Genomic DNA, 27227 nt, shown 5'->3' with positions numbered 1-27227 from the left:
GCTATCTGAGAGCGCTTGGTGTTTATCGATGGCTTTATGGTGGGGCTGTCCGAATCCAAGTGCCCAAGCTTACATTAGGCATCAAACGATGTATGTCTCATGTATGTCCGGGTTGGGGAGGGGAAGGTGCAGAGAAAGCACATGGTATTTCCACAGCTTACTGCCATCCGCCACATGGAGTTCCTGCTTGCTTCTTGTGTGGACAGTAACACCAGAGTCCAGGAGGAAACCCACCATGTCCCTCAAATACAACCACACCCTGATTGTGCCTCCCCGGAGGTTCATTTCTTGCAGGGAGGGGTCTGCTTTGCACAGCGCTATCTCCAAAGACTCTTCTTGCTGTTGGTCACAGGAGCTTCCTCCTGCTTCCCTGCACCCCACCCCTGTCTGCCACACTGATCTTCGTAAAGTGCCAAGCTGATGCCTCTCCACCCCCTCATTGAGAAGTACTACATGCCCCTCCTGCCACACGGAGCCCCAACTTTTAATCAGGCAGTTAGGGGTATCAGCACCATCTACCTGGTCAGCTGGTATGAGGTCCCAGAGGTGATGCCTAGAAAGTGCAGAGCTAGGTCTGACATGATGGAAGGGCCCCATGCCCACGTGCTCCCACCACCTGACACTGACCCTAGTCTTTCTTAGGTTGCCTTGATGTGACTCAAACTTTCCTCAGATTGGATCACTCACTGTCCCTAGCACCTCTTTTAAGATAATCTCCGCCAGGCAATCCCCTCAAAGTCTGGACCAAAACCAAGTCCCCTGAGCCTCCCCTGAGCAAATTCACCCATCAACCCGGAGACTTACAGCACTTCCCCCAGCTCTCTGCAGCCCTTGGAGTCTGCCTATGCATGCTGGCTGTATTTATATGTTACTTCCTTTGCTCAAATTTCTTGGAGATGAGAGTATTTTTGTCATCCTCAGAACTCCTGTGATACTCAGCACATGGGAGCTACTGAGTTCATATTTGCTGGAATGAAAGAAAATATTTTTCCTAGTACAGAAAGGGTCTGAAGCCAGTTTCTGGAAGATGCCCACCCCACAGAGTGGTGTGTGGAGCTTCCTTCCAACGAAATGTGACTAAGAGTATGGCTCTTCTCACTGCTACATCTGAGGGCAAAGGCCAGGGCCAGGAAGGCTTGGCTTTCAGGAAGGTCTGCTCACCTCTCCATGTTGTCAGCCTTTTCCTAGTGAATAGAGAACCATCACCACTTCACGTGGACCTTCCAGCCTGAGTCTCTAGTCCGGGCTACTGTGCCTGTTCACTTCTGTGTGGATGAAACAAGCTCAACAGGGCATAATGTCTTGTCTCTTTTATCAGATGGCTGACAACAGCCTTGGCGGCAAAAGAAAAATACACCTCTACGGTTACATTTAAATTTCATCTAGTAATTTCAGTTCCTATTAGCTCTTCCTTCACTTCCAGGTAAAAGCGGAGTTTACACTCACAGAATGCTTATTACAATAATCGTTTGTGATATGGGTACCATCTGTCTTCGATGTTGTGAGTCCCTTAGTTAAGCATATGGTTTCTCACCATTAACCAAACAGCTGCTATGGGTGACAACACGCATTTTCAGCACCCAGTCCGCAGCAGATTCAGCTTTCCACTCCCATATTCTGACTCTTCCTAAAGTCCACTAGGAAACCCAGGCTTTCCAATGGCCGCTTTGAACAGAGTGCAGAAAACAGAAGAGGCCAATAGATGGGAGGGCTATAGCAGAGTGATGTTACTTTGAACATTTTAAATATTATTTATTCTCGATGTACACAAAAGTGTTGTGTATTAATAGTTAACAGGGGCTATAAGATCTTCCTCTATAGCTAAAACTGAATGAAAGGCTTGAAGAAGGCATGTTTCTCTCTTGGTGGTGATGGGTAGCTTCCCTGTTATTACTCCTCCATCCCTCTAAAAAAACACACAAAAACTTTTCTCATTTACATTTTGACATTCACTTATGCCCATACTTTTCAAACATTTTCATTCTTCTTCTTTTTTTTAAAATATATTTCTCTTGTCAGAGAGGAAGGGAGAGGGAGAGATAGAAACATCAATGATGAGAGAATCATTTATCAGCTGCCTCTTGCATGCCCCCTACTGGGGACCTAGCCCCCCAGCTGGGGATGGAGCCTGCAACCCAGGCATATGCCCTGACAAGGAATCAACAGTGATCTCCTGGTTCAAGCCCTGAGCCACAGGAGCCGGCAGACATTTTCATTCTTAAATGGAGGGGGAGGCGGAGCAGCACATTCCTGGCAAGTCAGCTCATGCTTGGGAGGCAGGACATGGCCACTGAGACCCTGTCCACCTGCCAGCTTGCGGGTGACCCTAGGAAGGAGCCCTGTGAGAAGAAAGACCTCACAAATGGAGCCTTTCTCTGTTTGGTAATGGTTTGTCCGTCAGTGCACCCCTTGTCGGAGCTTTTGATGAGGAGCCGGGCTCAGGCCCTCCAGAGCAAACTGCTCAGAGCTGAGGCTCACTCCCCCACCTCAGAACCCAGCCCCACACTCCTCCCACCCCCCTCGGTGGGCCGCCTGCACCGCATTCAAATGCTAACAACAGTGGGACTCAGTGACCCAGAAATAAGAGCAGCACAGAGCCCTTTAATCCCCAAAGTCATCTGACTGCGGTCATTTCTGCCCCTCCCTCCGATACCAGGCTGGCACAGGCCTTCTAGGGGACTGAGGGCTGGCTTCTCTGAGCTGACTGACACCACGTTGCCAAAGAAATCCTCTTTTCCTCCACGTTGGCACAAGAAAGTCCTTACATGGCGAGCACACTAGGCAGGACTGTCTCTTCCCTCGGAGGGCGGGGGCGGCGGACCTGGCGGGGAAGGGCCCTCCATGGCTCGCTCTCTTTCTCTGCGCGTCTGATCCACCTTTTCATCACACAGCCAGCCTTCCCGCTGAACAGAAAGCAAGCATCAAAGGGGCAGCCCTCCTCGCCCCCTCCAAAATCCTGCAGCCTTTGTTGTCGCCGGGCCTGCGTGGTTATTGAACTTTGCAGACCTGCTGGGCCCGGAAAGTGAACACACCCTCCGGAGCCAGCAGGGGTGGTGCTGTGCGCGGGGAGACCGGGCTGCGCGGAGGGCCCTGCGGTTGCCATGGCACCCTGACACCCAGCTCCTTCCTGATGAATGTCACGGGGTCTGTGACTAAAGTTGTTTATGAGTCAGAAGTCTCCTGAAACTCCAGGAGGAAATGATGACCGCCGGGCAGGCTGTGGGAAGAGGGATGGAGCGTCCTGGAGGCTGAGGCTCCCCGCCCTGCCTGGCAGAGGAAGACGGTCTGTAAATACAACGTGCAGAGCGAGGCTTGCTGCACCGCCTGACATTTCATTCCTCACTGTGCCCGAGACAGCCAGGGAGAAGCCGTCTTTTAAATCACACGCTGTCTGCTGTGATTTAAAATACGAGGATCCCGGGCGCTGCGGCTCAGCACACAGCACGGAGCTGAGCCCCGCCAGGCCCTGGGCGAGCTGCCTCTAATCACTCTGCTTATTCTGCGTCCTTTGTTCCCAGCAGGGTGTCCACTGGCAAACCACAACCCGGGGGACCAGGGGACCCGATCCCTTCCTGGCACCCTCTTTCCACACAGAGCGCTTGCTTACAGGTAGCAGCATGTGCTGCTGTCTCTGTAGTGGGGACTTAGGAAAGTGACCAACTGAACTGAGTGAGGATCACAGCAGAGAAAGGCAAAGGGCGGCAACTACGGGGGAAATCCGCAGATTTTACTTTTATTTATGGAACACTTATCCTACCCCGGGGAAGGGGACATCTTTTCTTTGTTTTCTTAATTATCTTTATTGAGGTATAATTGACTTAGAGCCTTATCCTATATAATAAAAGCCTAATATGCTAAGTGTCTGTTCGACCAGTTGGCTGTTCAACCAATCAAAGCGTAATATGCTAATGATATGCTAAGGCTGCTCAACCGCTTGCTATGATGTGCACTGACCACCAGGGGGCAGATGCTCCAACCGGTAGGTTAGTTTGCCACTGGGGTCCGGCCGATCGGGACTGAGCGAGATGGGCCGGACACGCCCTGGAGCCCTCCCACAGTCCCTCCCTGGTTGGCCAACCTCCTGTGTCTCTTTCTTGCCCGATTGTGCACTGGGGGGTGAGGGGGTGGCCCTCGGCCTGGCCGGCACCCTCTCGTAATCCGGAACTGGTTGGGGGATATTGGAGAGCCAGTTTTGGTCCGATTCCACAGGCCAGACCAAGGGACCCCACCGGTGCACGAATTCGTACACCGGGCCTCTAATATTATGTATATAATTCAACATGTGTGTAGATCGTGCAATGATCACCACAGTAAGCCCAGTTAACATCCATTCTTATATACAGTTATTTTTTTCTTGTGATGAGGACCTTTAAGATCTACCCTCTTATCAACTTTCAAAGATGCAATACCTTATTGTTAATGCAGTCACCATGCTGTGCATGACCTCCTCATGGTTTATTTGCTATAACTGGAAATTTGCACCTTTTGACCCCCTCACCCATTTTGCCCACACCCACCCCTATCTCTGGCATATCTTCTTATATTTGGAGAATGATGTTTCCCAGATATATTTCCTTTCAACAAGGAGGAAAAGGAAAGAGAAGAAAAAAGGAGGGGTGCGGGCAGAGGCCAGTTTCTCTTCCTCCACCTTAGTAGGCAGCACATGATTCCAAAAAGGTAGGCGAGCTCCCTAAGGATAGAAGAGGGCAGGGAAGAGAGGTGGCCGAAGTGGGGATGTAGCACATCAAGGGATGCTTTAGGGAAAGTTACTCCATGTGCACATTACTTACATGAACCTTATATTTGGGACTCAGATCTGCTGTAGAACATTAGAACATGATCCTTCAATTTATGTCATAAAAGTAAGACTTGTTTTTCAGAAAGGATTCCCTATTTTATTCCTTTACTAGAGGCCCAGTGCATGAAATTCATGTACTTGGGGAGGGGGGGGTCCCTTAGCCCAGCCTGCACCCTCTCACAGTCCAGGAGCCCTTGGGAGATGTCCGACTGGCAGCTTAGCACTGCTGCAGAGGCGGGGGAGGGTCCCACCACTGCTGCTGCACTTGAGCCCAGCTTCTGGTTGAGCGGCGCACCCCTGTAGGAGCACACTGACCACCAGGGGGCAGCTCCTGTGTTGAGCATCTGTCCCCTGGTGGTCAGTGCACGTCATAGTGAACAGTTGTTCCACCGTTTGGTCGATTTGCATATTAGCCTTTTATTATATAGGATGTATCTAGCTCTCTGTGTTCATTAAAATATCATGTTATTAACAAATAGGACCTATAGAAAGCTTTTAAGGACTTCCTACGTGGCCTGTATCAAGATACCTTTGTACTCCACATTGTCTCTCCTCCCCACAGTTATTCTGTCCCTGGATTTCGGAGCTTCTTACCTCTGAGACGGTGCAGTTGAGCTGGAAGATCTGCCCTTCTCCTTCCACCTGTCGCACACACAGTTTGCAAACCAGCTCCACCGTGTTCAGGCTGAATCTTTCCAGAGTGAATGTGCAGTGGAGGTTTCTTTGCGACCCACTCCAGATGTGGTAAAAAGGAATTTCCTAAAGGATACCAACGTGTTCACCACAAATGAGTGACTAATACCAAAGGTGAACTATCAGACACTGGGTTGCCAAGTACTCTTTTCAGCATTACACATACTACCTCATTTAATCACAACAGGCCTACCTCTCTATAAATCCATCCCAAACTGCTTTTCGAATGAAAACGCTGAGGCCCAGAGATGTTAAATTCGGCAGCCAAAGCCCCACAGCTAGTAAGTGGCAGAATTGAGACTTGAACCCAGGGAGTCAGCCTCCACAATCTCTATACCATACAGTCTGCCACTTGTCTCTCATTTACAAAAAAAAAAAAAAGCCATTGTAAATGGATTAAATAAAACCTGCACACTCCAGTCGTTGCTCATTAAAAGGAAGCCCTGCTGTGGTGTTCTGCAGAAAAGCAAAGAAGCTCTAAAGGACAGTGGGCTGATCCAGGTCCCTTTCATGCCCATATCTTCCCTCTGCACAGGACAGAGGGAAAGCAACCTGTACTGTCGCTGGAAACTGTAGACTCGGTTAGCTGCCGCAGAGAAGCCCTTGGCCTAAAAGCACTGAGCCTCTAACTGGGGCTCCACTGTGTGTGCATTTTCACAAGTCTACACCCCCTTACAGAGCCCATCCTAAAATCTGTTTCAATAAAGGAAAGAAAAGGTTGATACATAAAAAACAGATGGACAGGTGGCTAAAGGCAGAGAATGAAGTACAAATGAGGACACACTCCCCTCACCTACTTGGTGATTTGGGGCAAGTTACTTAACCTTTCCATGCCTCAGTCTCTTCATCTGCGAAAGAGTAAGCAAACGAATACCTAAGTCAAACACCAGCTGGCGTTAGATCAACCACAGTGCATGAGTGTCTGGCTGAGCGTAGGCATTCAGCCAGCCTTAGCTGAACTAATATCAGATAATCATTATTATAAACGTACGATTTCCCCTTACGATTACACAAAGGAGATTGTTCATAAAAGGGGAAGACTTGTGGACTGTTATGGCAGTTGCAAATTAGGGAGAAGAAGAAAGTAAAGGAAGAGATTTAATGAGAAAGTTAAAAGCCAGATCTCTCAAGTGCTGAGTGATAAAGAAGACTCCGGCATGCACCCCCATCAAAGCGCAAGACTGCTACCCATTTGTCTCCCACCATGTATGTGTGAGTGTTAGACATATGAGAATATGAATGGAGCTGGACAATCTCCCCTTCCTTCCTTCTAGTATCTTCATTGACTTATACCAGGAAACCACAACCAGTCCAGTCGCAGTGCTGGCATGGGATGGGATTTACATGCATGTAGACCAGTCTGCGCAGCTTATCGAGGTGTGTCTGCATCTCTGGGACTGGAAATGAGGCTAGAGATCCTGCCACATAGTCTCCTGATAGCTCCGGCTGACGGAGGAGGAGGTGCAAACCCCTGAAGAGTCCCTATGCTCTTTCCACAGGAACATACAATGGGGCTTGGGGTCGGTATGCTAATATTTACTACAATCCTGACCAGGTTTTATTATTATTTTTAAAATATTTTTATTGATGTTTAGAGAGAGAGAGGAAAGGAGAGGGAGAGAGAAAGAGAAACATTGATGTGAGAGCAGAACATTGACCGGCTGCCTCCTGCACGCCCCCTACTGGGGATCTGGCCCGAAACCTGAGCATGTGACCTGACCAGGAATCGAACCAGCAACCGCTTGGTGCAGGGGATGGTGCCCAACCAACTGAACCACACTGGCCAGGGCCCAGGTTTTATTTTACGTTCTATTTCAGTTTCAAAACTGGGGTTTCTTCTAAGTTTTCAAAGTAAAGGGACTCTCCTAGCAAGGCCAAAGCCTAATTGTGTCATGAGGGATAACAATGTTCTTCTGTTTCTCTTATGAATGCCTTCAAGAGTTTTTAAAATCAAGCCAATGTAAACATTTACCCTGAGAATGTCATGAGGGACTTGGAAGTCTTATTTGCTAGCACTAAAACAATGATAGTTCAATTATTTGAAGGAGAATTAAGAAAAAGGCATTCCTTCAAATATGTCTAGAGTATTTTTCAAAAATCTCAAATGATCCTAAATTATTTTGGAGAAACAAGTGCTGATATATGTCTGATTAACTTCGGAGAAGGGAATATGTTATGTCTAATAAGTGCAGTCCTCCTTCATGGAGTTGACTCCAAGCCTTTAGTTCATCTTAGGTACCTTACCTGATACTTAGCCAGCAATTTGCTCTTCCAGAGGGAATGGGCGACGTCGTGAATGGACAGGCGCAGGTTGTGGGTGCTGCCTTTGAAATGAAGAGCCTTCGGTTCTTCTAGGAGCTGTCCTCCCATCTGTCTCTCAAGCTGCAAAACTTCCTGCAATGACATGGCCCAAACCGAAAGCAAGTTACTGAATTGTGTCACTTTCATCAGCTCTCTCATCCAATGAGTGTTTCCTCGTTGTGCCTTCCCGCCACCCTGCTAACTTGTGCAATATATGACCTCCACTGCTGCAGCCTGGAGGCCCTTCAGCTGAAGCCCCTGCCAGTGTATATGTGACTGGATCCTACTGACCATCAACTCCGCTTCAGCAATCACACTGTGGGGGGCAAATTCATTACAGAGGGCACTTCCCGATGAACAAGCGGACTACTTATTCACATACAGGAAAATAACCATAAGAACCCCAAATGGAAAAGAATAAACAGAAAAAGAAAAAATAGGTGGAACTATAAATAGATAAGTAGATTTTCAATGAACTTTTAGGGAAAGGGGCAAGTAACTAGCAAACAAACCCGTTGTCTTGGACTTGGTAAAACCAGCTCATGAACAAAAATTTGGAATGTTTGGGGAATTTTTTTCAATCTTTTGTAGTTTCCATACCTACAGAAATAAAATAGTAATATTTTGCTTAAAATAATCCATTGCATAATTTCAAGTTATCAAAAAAATGAATTGTGTTCACTATGTCTTATAGAGGAAAATATACTGATGTAGATTAGAAAGATTTCTCAGTATCATAATTGAACTAAACAATTACTTAGCTTAAATTTTAAAAAGAACATCTCAGTAACTGTGGCTGATAAAAAATGCTATATAGCTTTACTTATACTATGAAGATGTAAAACGAAGACAAATTCTATATGTACTTACATCCCTCAAGTTGGTTAATGGGAGTTAATGGGGCATTTCCACTACAGCTGCAATTATCCAAATAGCATCAAACCACAGGTGATCAATGAACAAAATACCATGGGTCTCCTTTGCTGTCTACAGCACCCCTGTGCTCGCTGTGCACCCCTCATGCTTTAAAAGTTTTAGTGACACAAATACGAGGTATATTGCAACCTTTTTTTTTTTTAAATAGGATTTCAAGAAAACAACGGATTTTATAAAAATGTAAATTTTCTTCTTTGGTGAGATTTCAATAGAAAACATGGGGTTCAATAACAGAGGCCGTTTCACACACATGTATTGGGCCCCTACCAGGATACCAAGCACACATGGGTTACAGAGGAGAACTGTAACTATGGAACCAGACTGCAGTCCAGTAAGTGCAGGGCTCACCAACATCATTGATTAGATGTGGACAGCTCATTTTAAGCTGCTTTTTTAGCGGTTCTCAGCATCCATCCTCTCTGAGCCAGGCCACTATTCTGAACAAGGCAAGCTGCTGAGAGGTCCTCTAAGGCGTAGGAAATGTTAGGATTTCAGACTGGGTCTGAAATGGTCTCAGCCTGGGACTCCCCTAATTAGTGTCTAATGGAAGAGATGAGGCAATAGCACATTGACGGAAAGACCAGCATGGTCCAGCTGCTTGAGAGTATCGACGCTGAGGTTATTCAACTTCTCTGGCTGATGAGTAGCTATTACTTGTGACAGGAGCCTGAGCAGTCAGCCAGCCCCCAACCAGTCAGTTGCCACCCGGACACACATGTTGTGTCATGGTGCCCTGGCTCCGCTGTGCCTGCAGCTCGGCAGGCTCTGAGGGACCCCAGTAGCTGCACAGATCTCCCCAGCCCAGAACCACATGCTCCTCTTGGACCTCCTCCTACAGCACTTCACACTCCATTCTGGGTAAGAAGCTGGCCATGTGGAAATGAAGACGCATAAGAAAAGGGAGGGTTAATTGCAGTTTCTTTTGCTTCAGCAGGAAAGTATAATGAGCTTATGTTGATCATGTTCATGCTCAGTGTCTAGTTAGCATAATAGAGAAAGCTGATGTTCCCAGTGAACCTGGCACCTGACAAATTCTAAAGCTAAAATGATGTTTGTTTATAAGCCATTAGAAGAAAAGAAACATAATTAGAAATCTTTGAGATTACAGTCATGCCAATCAATCAGTTCTAGCTTCTTTCCAGTAGACCCTAATTACCTCATCAAGACGTCTAAAGAGCAATCGATAGTAATTATCTGATTACTATAGATCTTCATTATGTCCAAATTATCTCCCTGGGATGTCTGAAAAAAGATGCATTGTATTCCGGGAGGTAATTGTACCCAACAATGTATAATCCACACTCCATTCCTACAATCAACATAGATTGCAGAGGATATAGAGAGCATTGTCAATTTTCTTGGCAGGGAGGACAATTGAAAAAAAAACACCCTAAATTGCCTATTGGCCATGACCTTGAAGTCAAGAAATCTAATGCCACGTTTTAAGCACAAAGTCTGGGTTGGCATCAGCCCAAGACTCAGTCCTTGGCTTTGGCATTGACCTCCAGTCATGGTAAAGAGTTCTTCTTAGCAGGGAAAAGGACTTGGCCAGCTGAGTCCTTTTTGGAGAGAAAGTCCCAAGTAAAGTGCCATTTTATTACATTTTTTATTTAATTTTTGTAGTTACTTCTTTTTAAAAACTGACAGTTGATATTGAATATTATATTAGTTTCAGGTGTATAGCATAGTGGCTAGACATTTATATAATTTACAAAGGGATTCTCCCTCCCCCCCATAAGTCTAGTACTTTCCTGGCACCATACATAGTTATTAAACTAGTGTTGACTATATTCCCTATGCTATAAAGAAAGTGCCATTTTAGACAACGAGACCAGAAAACACACACTTTCCATATTCCTAAGCTCTCCATCTCTCCACCAACCAGGAATGACACTATACTGCTGCCCAGAGCTGGAGGAACCTGCCTTTTCTCCCCTTCAATTGGATGTGAACCCTGGTGAATGATAAACTGCCCATCATGCTTAGAGCATCCATGCTCAGAGCAGAGGTCTCTAAACATATGTGATTGCCTATGCCTATCAGCCCAAAATCCTGAGCATGCATTTTTTGAGCATCATGTTTACTTATAAATCATATACCTATATTAGCATCAACATGTTAATCTATACTAATAAAAGCATAATATGCTAATTAGACTGGACAGCCAAACGACCTTCCAGATGACCTTCCAGACAAAGCCGGGGCTGCGAGGGCCGAGGCCTTTGCACAAATTTCATGCATCAGGCCTGTAGTATATTATAAAAGCACAAACAAAGGCAAACACAGATAATTTATGCTGTTTTTCCCCCTGGGGTGTGCAAACTCCATTTTGGAGATTGCTGGCTTAGTCAGCTGTTCTTTCACTCATACCTTTGGGAGAAATCAGCCCAGGTGTAAATGACTCAGTTAAAAGGATTCCTACGAAACTGAAATTAAATGTGTGTGTGTGTGAACAATGTATAATCCACACTCCATTCCTACAATCAACATAGATTGCAGAGGATATAGAGAGCATTGTCAATTTTCTTGGCAGGGAGGACAATTGAAAAAAAAACACCCTAAATTGCCTATTGGCCATGACCTTGAAGTCAAGAAATCTAATGCCACGTTTTAAGCACAAAGTCTGGGTTGGCATCAGCCCAAGACTCAGTCCTTGGCTTTGGCATTGACCTCCAGTCATGGTAAAGAGTTCTTCTTAGCAGGGAAAAGGACTTGGCCAGCTGAGTCCTTTTTGGAGAGAAAGTCCCAAGTAAAGTGCCATTTTATTACATTTTTTATTTAATTTTTGTAGTTACTTCTTTTTAAAAACTGACAGTTGATATTGAATATTATATTAGTTTCAGGTGTATAGCATAGTGGCTAGACATTTATATAATTTACAAAGGGATTCTCCCTCCCCCCCATAAGTCTAGTACTTTCCTGGCACCATACATAGTTATTAAACTAGTGTTGACTATATTCCCTATGCTATAAAGAAAGTGCCATTTTAGACAACGAGACCAGAAAACACACACTTTCCATATTCCTAAGCTCTCCATCTCTCCACCAACCAGGAATGACACTATACTGCTGCCCAGAGCTGGAGGAACCTGCCTTTTCTCCCCTTCAATTGGATGTGAACCCTGGTGAATGATAAACTGCCCATCATGCTTAGAGCATCCATGCTCAGAGCAGAGGTCTCTAAACATATGTGATTGCCTATGCCTATCAGCCCAAAATCCTGAGCATGCATTTTTTGAGCATCATGTTTACTTATAAATCATATACCTATATTAGCATCAACATGTTAATCTATACTAATAAAAGCATAATATGCTAATTAGACTGGACAGCCAAACGACCTTCCAGATGACCTTCCAGACAAAGCCGGGGCTGCGAGGGCCGAGGCCTTTGCACAAATTTCATGCATCAGGCCTGTAGTATATTATAAAAGCACAAACAAAGGCAAACACAGATAATTTATGCTGTTTTTCCCCCTGGGGTGTGCAAACTCCATTTTGGAGATTGCTGGCTTAGTCAGCTGTTCTTTCACTCATACCTTTGGGAGAAATCAGCCCAGGTGTAAATGACTCAGTTAAAAGGATTCCTACGAAACTGAAATTAAATGTGTGTGTGTGTGTGTGTGTGTGTGTGTGTGTGTGTATGTGTTGTTTTTTTCCCCCTAAAAAGTAACAACTGGTATCATCACACACAGGATGTTCAACCTCAAGGAAACAACAAAATAAAAGAAAAGACGATAACTAAAGCACAAATTAAATATATTAAAGTGGAAATTAAAGATATTATAACTAATAAATAAAACAACTCCTTGACAACTAAAATAACCTAAAACCATACATGAGTTGGAGATGACTTGCCACAGACAGCAAATCCCATATATGTTTGAGTCGGAAGACAGAAGAAGCAAGCCCCCTTGATGGGCTAATCAGGCTTTTACTCCATATTGTTATGGTTTAAGTATTATAATTTCAGATATTTTATAGCCGATCCCACTTAAAATACTGTAACTTGTATTTCAAAAAGCTTGATTTCCGAAATTCCTTCTGCATGAAATTTTGGTTATTATACATATGACACAGATAAGTAAGAGAACATTAAAGTAACAGTTGTCTGAATCAGTAAGATACAGTGTCACAGTTCAGTGCTTTCCTTTCCTTAATCTTCCTGGGCACGTTCATTCAACTTCAATGAAGCCTCATGCTCTGCCAGGAACCATGCCAGGCTCTGGGGCACGCAGACAAGTAAGTCCCGGTGCGTCCCTGCCTCAAGCCACTCAGGGATGATGGTCGGGAGACTGACAGATAAATATGTAACCCCGGCATAGAGTGCTCAGCTCCAACACAGGCTGCCTTTGGATCCCAACCATTCGGATATCCCATACTCCTTAAAGGAGAATCGGAACAAAATCTATTTAAGGTCAAAAGATTTAGGAAGACTTAAGAAAAATCTCATGACCTTGGAAAGAAATGCAGTAATAGGAATCAGGATCATCTAGGCTCTTTATTCTCAGAAATATCAATGCCACCTTCCTTGTCCTAACTCCTGGCAGCACCCCACCTCAGCGCCTTGCTTGGCTCTGGGTGACTCTACCTGTTGCTCTGACCTGCTCGCTCTGCCTCTGTAGGAGAGGTCACTTTCTGACTTTGTCAGCTCCATTTGCACCCTCTAACTTAACTTTTAAAAGACTCTCTCAGGAGTCAGTTATCAATAGAGGTGTTGCTAGCCCATCGCTTCACGGTAACACACACTAGAACCCCCGGTATAAAGTCACCAGGAGCAGGCCCCTGTGTGTCAGAGCTTGGTTCCCATGGGCTCCTGAGAGATCCAGTGAGCTGGCTGCATCCCCAGTGCAGTGGCCGCCCAGCACAGGCCCTGGTGGAGGGCTGTATTGATTCAGGGCACCTATGAGGGATTGCACGGAAAGCAGGGACAAGGGATTCCACAGTAGAAACAAGCAGCTTTCACAATAACCAATTAAACCAAGACATTATCCATGTCGAGCCATTAGCCTGGGCCACTTAAGAGCCACAATAAATTCAAGCTGTTTTAAAAGGCTGGAAAGACAAAGGGAGCCCTTCTGGCCTATACCCAGTGCTCTCACTCTCTCCCAGGCTCTGAGATGATAGGCTCTTCCCTCATTAGGGGCTGACAGAGCAAGGCCCGTGGGAGGAGCCCCACAGACCCAACACTCTGGTCCCCTAACCCAGAACGTCTCTCTGCATTTCTGCCTGGGTTAGACCGCATCCGCCTCCACTGCCACTCTTTTTTTAAATTTCAATATATTTTTATTGATTTCAAAGAGGAAGGGAGTGGGAGAGAGAGATAGAAACATCAATGATGAGAGAGAATCATTGATCGGCTGCCTCCTGCACGCCCCACACTGGGGATGAAGCCCACAACCCGGGCATGTGCCCTTGACTGGAATCGAACTCAGGACCCTTCAGTCCGCAGCCTGATGCTCTATCCACTGAGCCAAACCGGCTAGGGCTCCACTGCCACCTTGTTCTTCCTCCTCCTCCGGGTCCTTCCCAGCCCCGGCCAGTTTCCCGTAAGTGTCAGTCTCACTGAGTGCCCATGAGAGCCCCAGGCGACAGAGCTGCTTAGTCTGAGATTCATGAAGCCGGTACTTAAGAACATGACCACTTTGCCTGAGCGCAGAGCAGTGACTTGATGCCAGAAACCTTGTGAGGTGCTGGGGCCCTGGCTCTGTCCTCCACACTGTGTGCTCACACTTATCCCCTGACCACCACTCCCTGCCAGGAATTGCCTCCTGTCTCGCATCAGCATCACTGCTCTGAATTGTGCCTCCTCCTCTCCCTTGGAGGCACTTGTCTTAGCTTCCAGTTTCTCAAGAGATGAACGTCCTACCTCTGGGCATCTGGCCTTTAGCTTCCTTCTATGTCTGGGTCTTGTTTTCCCTCCCACATCTCTCCTACCACTCCTTTCCCTTTCTTATTAGAAATCTTATCAGGAGAGAAAGGAAGACGCCGATGATGAAGGTTAAATCTCACATAACTCATTAAAATCTCGTCTGCAAGAGAAGGTTGGAGGAGGTTAAAGCCAGGCTGTTTGTTGTGCCTTGCTTCTTTCTCGGTATTGTCTGGATGAGATCCGTCTGCACACTCTTTATACTTGATGGAAACACAGAGCCCTGAATCAGCCGCATTCAGTGCTGCCAGGGAGCCTGGGGACAGCGCCAGGACCTGAGCAGGTGGAGGCAGCTCCTATGGGCAAACCACCAGTAATACCACCCAGAGTTGGAGCGCAAAGGGCAGTGAATGAAACCGCGGCCAGCCTGGCACTCCGGGGGGTCTGTTTTGGTCTGATTGTACTGCTCCCTGGAGAGGAACCCACACTCCACGCCCGGTCTAGGGCTCTGGACCAAGCACCAAGGGCCGAGGTGGGCCGTTCCAGACCTGTGCCCACCTTCCCCATGCTTCTGCCATATGGACACAGAGCTCTGGGGGGCACAAAGAACAAACTGGCAAACGTTTGTTCAGCATGCCACGCCTGTTAAACCTCAAAAGACCAACGTCCAAGGATTGTGCTGACTGGTGTTTTAAAAAAATCACATCTCCCATCAGATTTTATGGAACCTGCTTTGCTCCTATTCGTTCTTCCATCCCGTGTTGAAAGCTGCCCTTGTCGTTCAGGGATGAGGGGTTTCTGTCTTTGCTGTGAAGCTGGCACCACTGTGGCTGTCACAGCTGTGGGCCTGCACTCTTCCAAAGCAGAGGCCAGAGAGAGCGCCATCCTTCCCTCCCGCTCCCCGCCAGCTTTCCAGGGTCACTGCTCTCAGCTCCCCACATGCCCATCCTCCTCTGGCCTCAGGCCTCTGGCTGCAGAGCTGGCCGCGGGGACATCTGACTGTCAGCGGCCTGGCCTCCCCGACCTGGCTCTCGTCACCGCTGCTGGCATCAGGCCTGGCCATGCTACTCTCTCTCCCACTGCTCACGCTGGGGGGCTCTGCCCTCCCCCTGAGTTTTTCTGCCCTACTTCACCCTAATAATAAGGCTGGGCTCCTGTGACCACGTGCAAACACTTCCCAGCAAGCCACTCTGTTTCCAGGACTCTGCCTGCTGCTCCCACAGCTGCCGCCGCCACGGATGCTTGGTTTAAGCTGCCCTTCCAGCCGTCCTGGTCATGGTGGCTTGTGATGCTTTTGCAACAAAATGCCAAAGGGTAGCACTCAGGGAGGTGGGCGTGTCACTTGTCCACCTCTGCTCATACTTCTGAGGAAAGACGATTCTCATGTCTATATATCAGGAATAAGACTTTTTAGGTTGCTCTAGAATTTCTGAAGTCGTCTTGTGTTTCTTTTCACCCTCAGCACGTCATTTTTAAGTTTCTGAATTAATTTTCTGTTTCCGCAGTAAGAAATCGCCATACCCTTAGGGCCTTGGAAAAACACGCATTTATCACCTTCCTTCCTGCAGGTTAGTCTGACCCAGGTTCCACTGAGCTAAAGCCACGGTGTTGGGGGGCAGCCTTCTTTCCCGGAGGCTCTAGGGGAAAACGCTGCCAGGTCCCTGCGCCATGTAAGGGGACACGTCACAGCGCCTGAGCACTGTGTGTAGATATCTTTGCCTGATATGAGCACTGAAGAGATGCCTGCCCACCACGACTTCTATTTTATCTTCCCTCTTTTCTCTGTCTCTTAAAAAATTTATTCAAAATGGCAGGTCATTTCTAGAATATACGCTAGGGCGAGGGCCAGGGCCAAGTCTCATGAGAGGATGACAAAGGTGAGTACATTTGGAGGCACCAAATGATCCATGCCTCTGAACGGCTGACCCACCAGCCTGTACCAAACCTGGATCATCCCACAATTAGATCGCAATTAGAGTTAATATTTTCATTGAGGGAGGCACCAAATGATCCATGCCTCTGAACGGCTGACCTACCAGCCTGCTACCAAACCTGGAAGTCATCCCACAATTAGATCACAATTAGAGTTAATGTTTTCATTGAACCATTGTCTTCAAAACGCCAGTATAATCGAACTGCCCACCTAAGAATAATTACCATTAGCAAGTGTCTATTTTGTGCCAGGAAATTGAGTGACTTTGGTCTCCTTGAATCTTCTAAGGGTCCCTGACGCCGACCAAATGACCGTCCAAAGTGGTCAAGTTCGATGACCAGAGCCACAGAGCTGAGAGTGGCGGAACCAATGAAGCCAGCCAGCCTGACGCACCCTTTCCTTCACGCCACATCCTTCCACACGCTCGGCAGGGAAAACACATTTGTAACCTTTAAGGCATTTTTTGTTGATGTCATCTAATATATGTGTTACATGTATGAATATATTCATTTAATTCCCGAGACCAGGATCCTGAAATTACATCAGTTTAGTTTTGAGGCTGTTTGAGGAAATGGAAAGAAAAGATATGGTTAATGGGGCCAATTCAATAGAGGGATGGCGTTGCCGGGAGGAGAAGAGACAGGGCCGCAGGTGCTCCGGGTTTAGTAGGGTCATGTTTTGCCAGGGAGGGGGCATCAGAAGGACATCAATGAGGAAGGCGCCCGGAGGCAGAACAACAATAACACCTTTTACAGGCTCCCCGACGTCTATCCATTCAGCCCCCAAAACTGAGCATCGAATAGTCCTTAACTGGATTTCCTACTTTCTTTCATTTTCAGCATTTCTCTTATTTTTTTCCCTATTTTTTTTAAACAAAATATGATATTTCACAGAGTTACTGTACCAAAGCTGTAGCCTAATGTAGGGCATGTGAAAAACGGACCAGTGCAAAGAAGAGTCTTCTCATGGCAAATGACTACATGAAGAAAGCCAGCCTATATTAATACACATTTCTTTGTGTCGCACAGGCATGTACATTTGCCAGAAATTCAATAACCATCACAGACGGCCCAGCTCGTATGCAAATAATTCCTCTTTTAGGTTCTGAACCTCGGAGTTCAGGATAAACCCCTTTATTAACATAGAAAAAAAATCTCATAAATTATACCATTACAATAAGGGGGGCAGAAATTACTTATTTCCACGTAGATGAATGTTTCTCCTGGAGTGTTTTTAAACTTATTGCAAATATAACCTTGTTCTCTATTAATTTCTGGTTTATTATCACTAGGATTTAAGTCTTTGCAAATAATGAAATGAAAAACACCAATATCCTTAATTTAATCACCTGAACAGGAGGGAAAGAGGAAAGCTGTAGTAACACCCAATACCACCTTTTCAATAGATGTGACCTCTATGGAATTGGTTCTAAACTACTCTCAGGATTCTCAGCGTCTTCATCTCTTTCCAGGAACTCAACTTGCACATGGCTGTCACAGCTCCTTCGAGCACATGAGCAGGGGAAAAACAATAACCCACGTGAAAGGGGTATGAAAGAATTCATTTGTCTCCCAGCAGCCTTGCCTTTCCCTCCAGCAGTCACTGCCGGCATTCTAATTCTACATCAGTGCTTCCAAATTGCTAAATTGCAGCTTTTAAGTTTCAGGTGATCATTTTTGCCCTCAGGCTTAACAAAACTCAAGGAAATTGTTATGAGAGCTGCTGAAGTGCAAGCGGTGGGTGGGAAGATAAAAGAATGCAGCAGGGTTGCTTGAAGCTAATGCAGTGGTCTTGTCCCTCCAACCCCCATCCCCATGGACAATATAAGTGGAAATTCGTATTGTGGCTACGTTCAGCTCCAGACATCATCTTCTCCCAACAGCTCTCTGGACGGTGGGGTCCTTAGCCTTAGAAGGAGAGCTCCACTGGGCTCCCCACTCTGCCCTAGCCCAGCATTCTGTGAGGGTTTCTGCAATTCAGAAAGAATCCCCAGTGCACAGCCATAACTGTAAGAAAATATCAAGTCTGGGGAGACCCACTTTGGGGCAGCATTTGCTGTGCTGGAGGTGCAGGTGGTAGAGGAAGGAGAGAATTAAAGCACAAACAAGGAAGCGGGGCTCCTTTTCATCAGAGCCCAGACTAGGTGCGGAGAGGCTGAAATGGAAGGTTTCAAGGGTGAAGGACAGTGGCGGCTGAGGGAGCATCCCTTGGGTGGCTCAATAGAAGTTAGGTCTTTGTGAAACACAAAGGGGCCTTGATAAAATCAGGGACTTGGAGAGAGCAGGAGAGACTTAGAAGAAGTGCTCTGTGAAATCTGATGTGTCTAGGAGGGACAAATGAGGTCTGGCCTGTGTGGCTCAGTTGGTTGGGCATCATACTGTGCGCCAAAAGGTTGCTGGTTTGATTCCTGGTCGGGGCACATGTCCGGGTTGTGGACTTGATACCTGGTAGGGGGCATCAATGTTTTTCTCTCTCTGTCCCTCTCCCTTCCTCTCTCTCTAAAAAAAAAATCAATAAAATATTTTTTAAACTATATATATGAATGATAAATGAAAAGATTGTGGAGAATCAGGGGGAAACATAGCTTAGGGCAGATATCTTGAGATTACAATAGACTCAATTAGCAATTTATGAATTTTTAGAGCAACTCAACATCCTGGAAGTAGAAGTTGAAGGCTCGTTCGGTGGAGGTCCTCTTTAGCTATGCAAATGAGAAAAACCTGCAGCAGTTCCAGATGGTAAGACATTTCAGAGTGGGAGTAAATTCCCTGTGGATATGGCTATGAGCAGATAAGGGTTTGTGGACCAGGAGATTGCAAAAGGTTGAGGGGGTTCTTCCTTAAGAACAGAGGGAAGTTGCTTGCACCTTGTGTATAAGACATGGAAGGTCATGTGATTGTGGTCAGAAAGAAGTAGCTTCATAAATGGAGACCTGGGTGTGGTTGTAATGAGGATTAAATCTAGAGTGTGTCTACACTGGTGGATAGATAATATGGGATGATGTGAAAGCTACTAGAATAAACCTGGGCAAAGGAACTGTGATTAAGTGGTGACTGAATTTGAGAGGATGCTGGGAATAAAATGGGTAGGAAAACAACAACACAGGCAGGTACCGCTAGCGTGGGGATATACAGGGTGGGGCAGAAGTAAGTGTACAGTTGTGAGTATGGGGAACACAGAGTTTACTCTTGCATTGTTACTTATAAATTACAACCTACTTTTGCCCCACCCTATATATTAAGGGTATTCTGCACCAAGGAACTAAAATGGGTAATGAATAACAGAGTAACAGAAGAAATAATAACAGAACTAGTCCCTGAAATACAGTGACGCCCCAGAAGTGGTCATGGGGTGTGAGAAGTATTGGCACTTTTCCCTCCTGGTCCTGTGGTAAGTTAGAGGGTGAAGTCCTGACTGTAGGGATTGTGAGAAATGTCATGTTGCAGTTAATGTGAACAGGTAAAGGGACGGGGGAGAGAATGATTTGAGGATGTAGGAAAGTTTGTCCTTAATAGGGTTAAAGTTCCCAAAAGATCTGTGAAAGTGTTTTGGATAATAGTTCTGAATCTTGGCTGCACAGTGGAATTATCCAGGAAGTGCAGAAAACAAAAATACTGTACAAACAAAAACCAATACCCAGGCCAATTAGATCAGAACTTTTGGGTTGGGATCCCAGAGCGAATCTTTTTTAAAGCTCCCCACCTGGCTCCTGTGTGTGTGGGATAGAGAACTACAGATTTAGGAAGAGCATAAGTGAGAAGTTGGGGGGGGGGGCTAAAGAAGGAGGAGGTATTTGCAAAAGACAGTGTTTATGGATAGCAGACAGTAGAGAAGTAGGGATACGGTAGAGAGACTGGTAGGGAACCCTGGCAGGCAGGGTGCCAAAAAGGCAGAACTGAGGTAATGAAGGGCCTTTTTCTGAGTTTATCGGCCCCCAGTTTCCAATTCCAGTTTGGTCGTGTGGCTGAACAAATTGTCTCCTTGTTAAGTTACTCAACTTAGACCGCTCACCTGTAACTAGGATTTTGGCATTTCTGCACTATTCAAAGGCCATGAGGTATAAGACGCCTTATCCATTATTCATGTTTGTTTCAGGCTAAGTGCTGGATCCCCAGATGCTGAGAATTTATAGATGTCTACTTGGAAAGCACTGACCACAACACAAACTGCTCTTGGGTGTTTTCACGGCTTAAACCTGTGCATCAGTCTTTCTTGGTGTTGACCACTAATTAAAATAATCAAAATTACTTATAAACTATTATTTTGTTTGCATGGATTTGTGTGTGTCTGTTGGGAAGAAAGGTCAAGAGTGCCTGAGTGTAAGAACTATGTGTGTGAATACAAAATACGTGTATCAAATAGTTCAAGTATGATGTACATCTTCTGCAACGATTTTTCTTGGAATCATTAAAAAGATTCACCTTAATCAGATCCCACGACTCCTCTACAGATACACTTTTTCCCTAAGAAGAATTTAAGCCTAGGATGATTTCTATCCTGACAGAGCCTTAGAAGTATCACATTTGCAAAGAATATAAAAGAAATAACCTTAGGCTTTACACTTGAGCTGTGTGTTCACATCATTTATTCAACATCAGAAACTCCTACAGGCTCAACCATCAAAAATATATCCAGTGACTGACTGTCTCATTCTCTTCATGGACCCAACCTGCCACACTCAGTCTTCATGACCCAGAAATACTCTCTGGATAGAAACACCGGAAGGAAATACCCTGATTTTTCAGAAAAATTGCTTTACTTGGCACATTTTTCTTCCACTTCTCGTCTTCCTTCTCTGGGCCCTCATCCTTCAGAAGCTCCTTTGAAGGCTTCCATTCGTCCTGCCTTGCAAAGCCAGGGCTCCCCTTTGGTCCCTACGATCTAGGGCAGGCACGTCAAACTCGAGGCCTGTGGGCTGCATGCCTCGTTTAAACAAGGAAGTGGCCCTTTGAGAAACCCACTTTCGGATTGGAGAGTCCAGACTGCAGCCAGAGGCCTGGGAGTGAGGCTTGTACTCTACACTCAATAGCTGTGTGACCTAGAGTGACTTACTTAACCTTTCTGTGCCTTGGATTGCACTTTTTAAAAATGGGATAATGAGCCCTAACCGGTTTGGCTCAGTGGATAGAGCGGCAGCCTGCGGACTGAAGGGTCCCATGTTCGATTCCGGTCAAGGGCATGTACCTTGGTTGCGGGCACCCCAGTAGGGGGTGTGCAGGAGGCAGCTGATCGATGTTTCTCTCTCATCGATGTTTCTAACTCTCTATCCCTCTCCCTTGTCCTCTGTAAAAACTCAATAAAATATATTTTTTAAAAAATGGGATAATGCTATCTTATAGGGCTGTTGTGAAGATTACGTGAGTTAATAAAAAATATTTAGAAACTTGTCCAACACATAGCAAGTTCTCAGTAATGTTTATTATTTTTATTATTTTCTTCCTCTACTCTCCCTTGATATTACTTTTTATCACCATGAATGACAACTATCAATATACAGTTGGTTCCTGAGTCTCTATCTCAGGATTTACTCTGTTCAGAGAGCCACACCCATATTTCTATGCCGTGGGCATTTTTGTCCTGATATCTAATTCCTATTTTGAACTCAATACACCCAAAGCAAAGGCACCATATCACACCCCGAGCTGCTACTGACCACCTGGGTTTGCTACTGTGACTTGAGGCAGGCTTGCTCCACGCATTCAGTGTTCGTTAGCAGGTCCTGCAAGAGCTACTTGAACAGGACCTTCCACACCTATCCTCTTCTTCTCATGCCTCTGTCATCACCCCAGGTCTTCCATGCTTTTCTTCTTAACTTGACTCTGTCTTTCCACTGACATCAGACTAAGATTTTAACATCTATTTCCAATCATGTCTTTCTTCTGTTTAAATTTCTCCAGTGAGTCCCATTAACTCAAGAAACTGGATCTCAACTCCTCTAGCTGGCAGTCAAGGTTCACCCAATAAAACTCCCATCTGTCATTCTACTATGCACCCATAGAGTCTGTATTCAGTGTCCCCTCCGTTTCTTCATGCTGTCCCCTTCACCTAGAAATCTTATAGTTTTTTTCCCCATTATTGCTGGTCAAACCATATTTTCTTTAGGGCCAATATAAAATGTTAGCTTCTCCTATTTCCTTAAAATAATATGATGCCTCCCTCTCTTGAACTTCCACAGAACTTTGCATTCATCTGTGGTCTTTATCACACTCTGACTTATCTCCTAGTCCTTGGCATGCTGCTTGTATTCCTCCTTTTAGATTGTAACTTCTCCAAAGGCACTTACTATGTCCTTTACAGCTTCAAATGGGATCAAATGAATGGCAATAATGGCACCAGGTACTAAGCTTATTTATTCTGCAAAGCAGCAGCCTGTTGTCAAATGCTAACCCTCTCCCTTGCAGTCCTCATAAAAAGAATGGGAAAGCATATAAATGCAGTAGCACACAAGAGGAACATACAGTGTGAGCAATTATGCCAATTCCTTTTATAGGAAGAACGCAGCTGAGATAAACATGGAGGCAGATTTTTACCAGCCACAAGTCTCCTTGCCAAATTCTCCCTTCTTAATTTTTCATTAAAGAAAATCAAGGAAGGTAAACAAAAGTAGCCCTTGGGAGGGATCAATGTAGTGGAAACAGCTCATTTATCAGCCTGGTCTTAGAGAAATGTCTCATTTAAAAAAAAATTGCATCTTTTGAGGCCAAACACTTGTGTTCACACACTGGGGTGCGCGCGCTCACACATACACACACACACACACACACACACACACACACACACTTACTCTAGGTGTGCGCAGCCAACCTTTGGGGGGAAGGTGAAGAGGGCAGGTCAGGCAGGAGCCACTTACCTTCAGGGCATCTTGGGTGTCATCCAGACAGTAGACTCGGACGCTGTACTCTAGAGAGGAGCAGCAGAGTGGGCCGAAGATGGCCAGCTTCAGGCGCTTGGCGGCCCCTTTGGTGATGGACTGCCCGACCAGGGTGTAGGTGCTGAGGTTCTCTGTGAGGAGGTGGCAGGCTTCTGCATCCAGCTGAATGTAGCAGGGGGTGGTGAAGTTTTCCTCTCCCACCACCACCACATCCTGTGGGACAAGAGGGAAGGGATCCTGGCTGAGCACGGAGGACCTGATGCCGCCCAATGGTGGTAGAGGCCGCAGGACCTCTTCTCCTGAATTTGCTTATGAATTTTCCTACTCTTTTTTTTTCTTTCCCAGGCTTTATTATCCCTCTATTTCCATCTGTCTTTGTTATCTCCCTTACTTCCCTGGCCTTTACTGCTTATATTCTTTGTTTAGATGCCATTCATTTAGCATGTTTTGATCTGAGAATCTACATAAAATTCCAAAGCAAATTCATGAACTATCTTTTTTTTCAGTGTAGCTATATTTATTATGTGTTTATGAGAATTTAATGTTTTAATCTCCAAAATATTTTTGAGACTAAAAGTACTATTTTATTTTATTTAGAGTTAGAAACATCGACGAGAGAGAAACATCAATCAGCTGCCTCCTGCACATCTCCCACTGGGGATGTGCCCGCAACCCAGGTACATGCCCTTGACCGGAATCGAACCCGGGACCCTTGAGTCCGCAGGCCGACGCTCTATCCACTGAGCCAAACCGGTTTCGGCTATTTTATTTCAATGCAATTATAGCAGTCATTTTTTTTCTTTTTCCTAAAAATCTAGGGTTTGAAAATAATTAGAAAACTTAAGGAATCATGCAGTATCATTCTACTGTGTTCTTCCAAACTCACCTGCCAATTACTTTCTAAAGCAAAACAACTATTTTTCCTCAATAATTTGGCCAGCTGGACTCTACAGAAAGCACAGTATGGCCAACTCCATGCCTTTAAGACAATTTTCTGTGTTATTGTTCATGTAAGCCTTTAAATAATCTTTCCTTAGATGTTGAAAATATTTAGCAAGAAATAAAAATAAGTGGAAGTGATGAATTTTGTGAAAATAGTTACTAACTCAATCAGTTTTTAAAAAATATGTTTTTATTGATTTCAGAGAGAGGAAGGGAGTGGGAGAGAGGGCTAGAAACATTAATGATGAGAGAGAATCATTGAGCGGCTGCCTATTATATGCCCCCTACTGGGGATCGAGCCTGAAATCTAGGTATGTGCCTGACCGGGAATCTAACCGTGTCTTCCTGATTCATAGGTTGACACTCAACCACTGGGTCATACAGTTTTAAATTTATCCAAATGACACAGGCAACAGAAATTATCTGAAAGAGCAAGCATAGAATTCATAAACCAAGGGTCACAGTTCCACATGCTTCCCAAAGCATCAAGGTAATAGGAAGACAATAAGGAGTGATGGAGACTGTGGTAAAGCAGAGCATAGGCCTGTCTAAAGAGCTGAGTCTCCACTTGGCTTCAGCCCTTTGTAGCTTTGCATAAACTTAGGGCTACTGAGCATACAGCCTTTAATTTTTCAAGAGAAACTGGAAGTTTAGATTTTTATGTGAAATCGTCCTTTTCATTAATTCAAACTTAAAAGAAAATTTCATGTGGGAGAAATAAAATACATGTGCAGGTATAGTTCACCCTCTGCATTAGGCTACTTCATCTCCACAGAGGCAGGAATTATATCTACTTTGCTTCCCACTGTGTCTCAGTGGGCCTGGCTGATGGTGAGCAAATGGTTATTTGTCCAAAAAATGAAGGCATGTTTCAACGTAAATTGAGTCCCTGGGGCTGGACAAAGATATGAAAGAAGTAGCCCCCTGAGGTGGCTGTGTTTTAGTTAGGCCTTGCAACGTCATCTGAGCTCCAGGTCTTTTCATAGCATCCATGAAATCGTTTCTTCAACTGAACCTGTACCCAAAGATGAAGTTCAACCTGAATGGGAAAAGCTCAGCTTCTCCAGGTTTATTCCTGCCCGAAAGGACACCTGGAAAGCAGCTGCTTTCTCTAGCAGGGTGAACACCGGCCTCGGGCATCATCTAATAACGGCATGTTACAGAAAGCCTCCTGGAGGATATGGTCAAGAATATAGATGTCCTGTCCCTGTCCCAAATATAAGTGTTTGCATAAGGACTGTCCTCTTCTCTTCACATCTCTTTCTTTTATTAGTATTGATGTTATTATTATTATTACTCAAATTATTATTATTCACATTACCCAGACATAATGTAATTGTGTAGAGAATTGTGCAATTTGGGGTCACTAATTGTGCAATTTGAACTAATACTTTGGAATGTTTTTGAGATATATTATTTAAAGCTTAATTAAATTAAAGTTAGATTTGGTTAAGTCTGGTCTTAACATAGAGGATATTCCTAGACTTCAATCTTGGACTGGAGGTCCTCTAACAAGGAGTGATCCCCTCAAGTGGCTGAAAGAACATGTCCATAGAAGGAAATTCCAGTTAATTCAGGGATGCCCTGCTGCTCTTCTAAGTCCAATATGACTTTTTCCTAAAATATTATGTATAGTTTGTTCAAATGTTTCTTTCGTAAAAGAAAAATATGATATGTAATCACAAAATACGTAACATATAGATTGGATACTTGTCTTTGTAATGATTACACAAAAATACAAGGGTCGAGGACACACAAATATGGAACAAAATGATGCTTGATGTTTGTGATTCCATTGCTTCGCATTATCAACAATTGAGTCCCTGGGGCTGGACAAAGATATGAAAGAAGTAGCCCCCTGAGGTGGCTGTGTTTTAGTTAGGCCTTGCAACGTCATCTGAGCTCCAGGTCTTTTCATAGCATCCATGAAATCGTTTCTTCAACTGAACCTGTACCCAAAGATGAAGTTCAACCTGAATGGGAAAAGCTCAGCTTCTCCAGGTTTATTCCTGCCCGAAAGGACACCTGGAAAGCAGCTGCTTTCTCTAGCAGGGTGAACACCGGCCTCGGGCATCATCTAATAACGGCATGTTACAGAAAGCCTCCTGGAGGATATGGTCAAGAATATAGATGTCCTGTCCCTGTCCCAAATATAAGTGTTTGCATAAGGACTGTCCTCTTCTCTTCACATCTCTTTCTTTTATTAGTATTGATGTTATTATTATTATTACTCAAATTATTATTATTCACATTACCCAGACATAATGTAATTGTGTAGAGAATTGTGCAATTTGGGGTCACTAATTGTGCAATTTGAACTAATACTTTGGAATGTTTTTGAGATATATTATTTAAAGCTTAATTAAATTAAAGTTAGATTTGGTTAAGTCTGGTCTTAACATAGAGGATATTCCTAGACTTCAATCTTGGACTGGAGGTCCTCTAACAAGGAGTGATCCCCTCAAGTGGCTGAAAGAACATGTCCATAGAAGGAAATTCCAGTTAATTCAGGGATGCCCTGCTGCTCTTCTAAGTCCAATATGACTTTTTCCTAAAATATTATGTATAGTTTGTTCAAATGTTTCTTTCGTAAAAGAAAAATATGATATGTAATCACAAAATACGTAACATATAGATTGGATACTTGTCTTTGTAATGATTACACAAAAATACAAGGGTCGAGGACACACAAATATGGAACAAAATGATGCTTGATGTTTGTGATTCCATTGCTTCGCATTATCAACAGTGCCTGGACCAGAACGGTCATCGGTTTGAAAACAGGCATTGATTAAAAATAATTTATTCATTTCTGTAGATTCTTTCCCATTTTGAAAATGAACTGTATGTTCATAAACACTGACTTTATAATCAAAGTGTATATA

General features: G+C 44.8%; 1 protein-coding gene across 2 annotated transcripts in view; it reads right to left on the bottom strand.

Moving 5' to 3' along the window:
• UNC5C (unc-5 netrin receptor C) overlaps window positions 1-27227 on the bottom strand; it is a 374301-nt gene that overhangs the window by 6727 nt on the left and 340347 nt on the right. For both annotated transcript variants that reach the window (XM_014528684.1, XM_005880661.2), the window contains 3 exons: window positions 23380-23613; window positions 7736-7885; window positions 5393-5557 (listed from right to left, as the gene is read on the bottom strand). In XM_014528684.1, the coding sequence (XP_014384170.1) occupies window positions 5393-5557; window positions 7736-7885; window positions 23380-23613 (549 nt within the window). The remainder of the gene's footprint in view (window positions 1-5392; window positions 5558-7735; window positions 7886-23379; window positions 23614-27227) is intronic.

This window comes from Myotis brandtii, unplaced genomic scaffold (assembly GCF_000412655.1).
Source record: "Myotis brandtii unplaced genomic scaffold, ASM41265v1 scaffold645, whole genome shotgun sequence".
NCBI lineage: Eukaryota > Metazoa > Chordata > Mammalia > Chiroptera > Vespertilionidae > Myotis > Myotis brandtii.
Note: the sequence above shows the minus strand (reverse complement) of the source record. Positions and strands in the feature narration are given on the sequence as shown.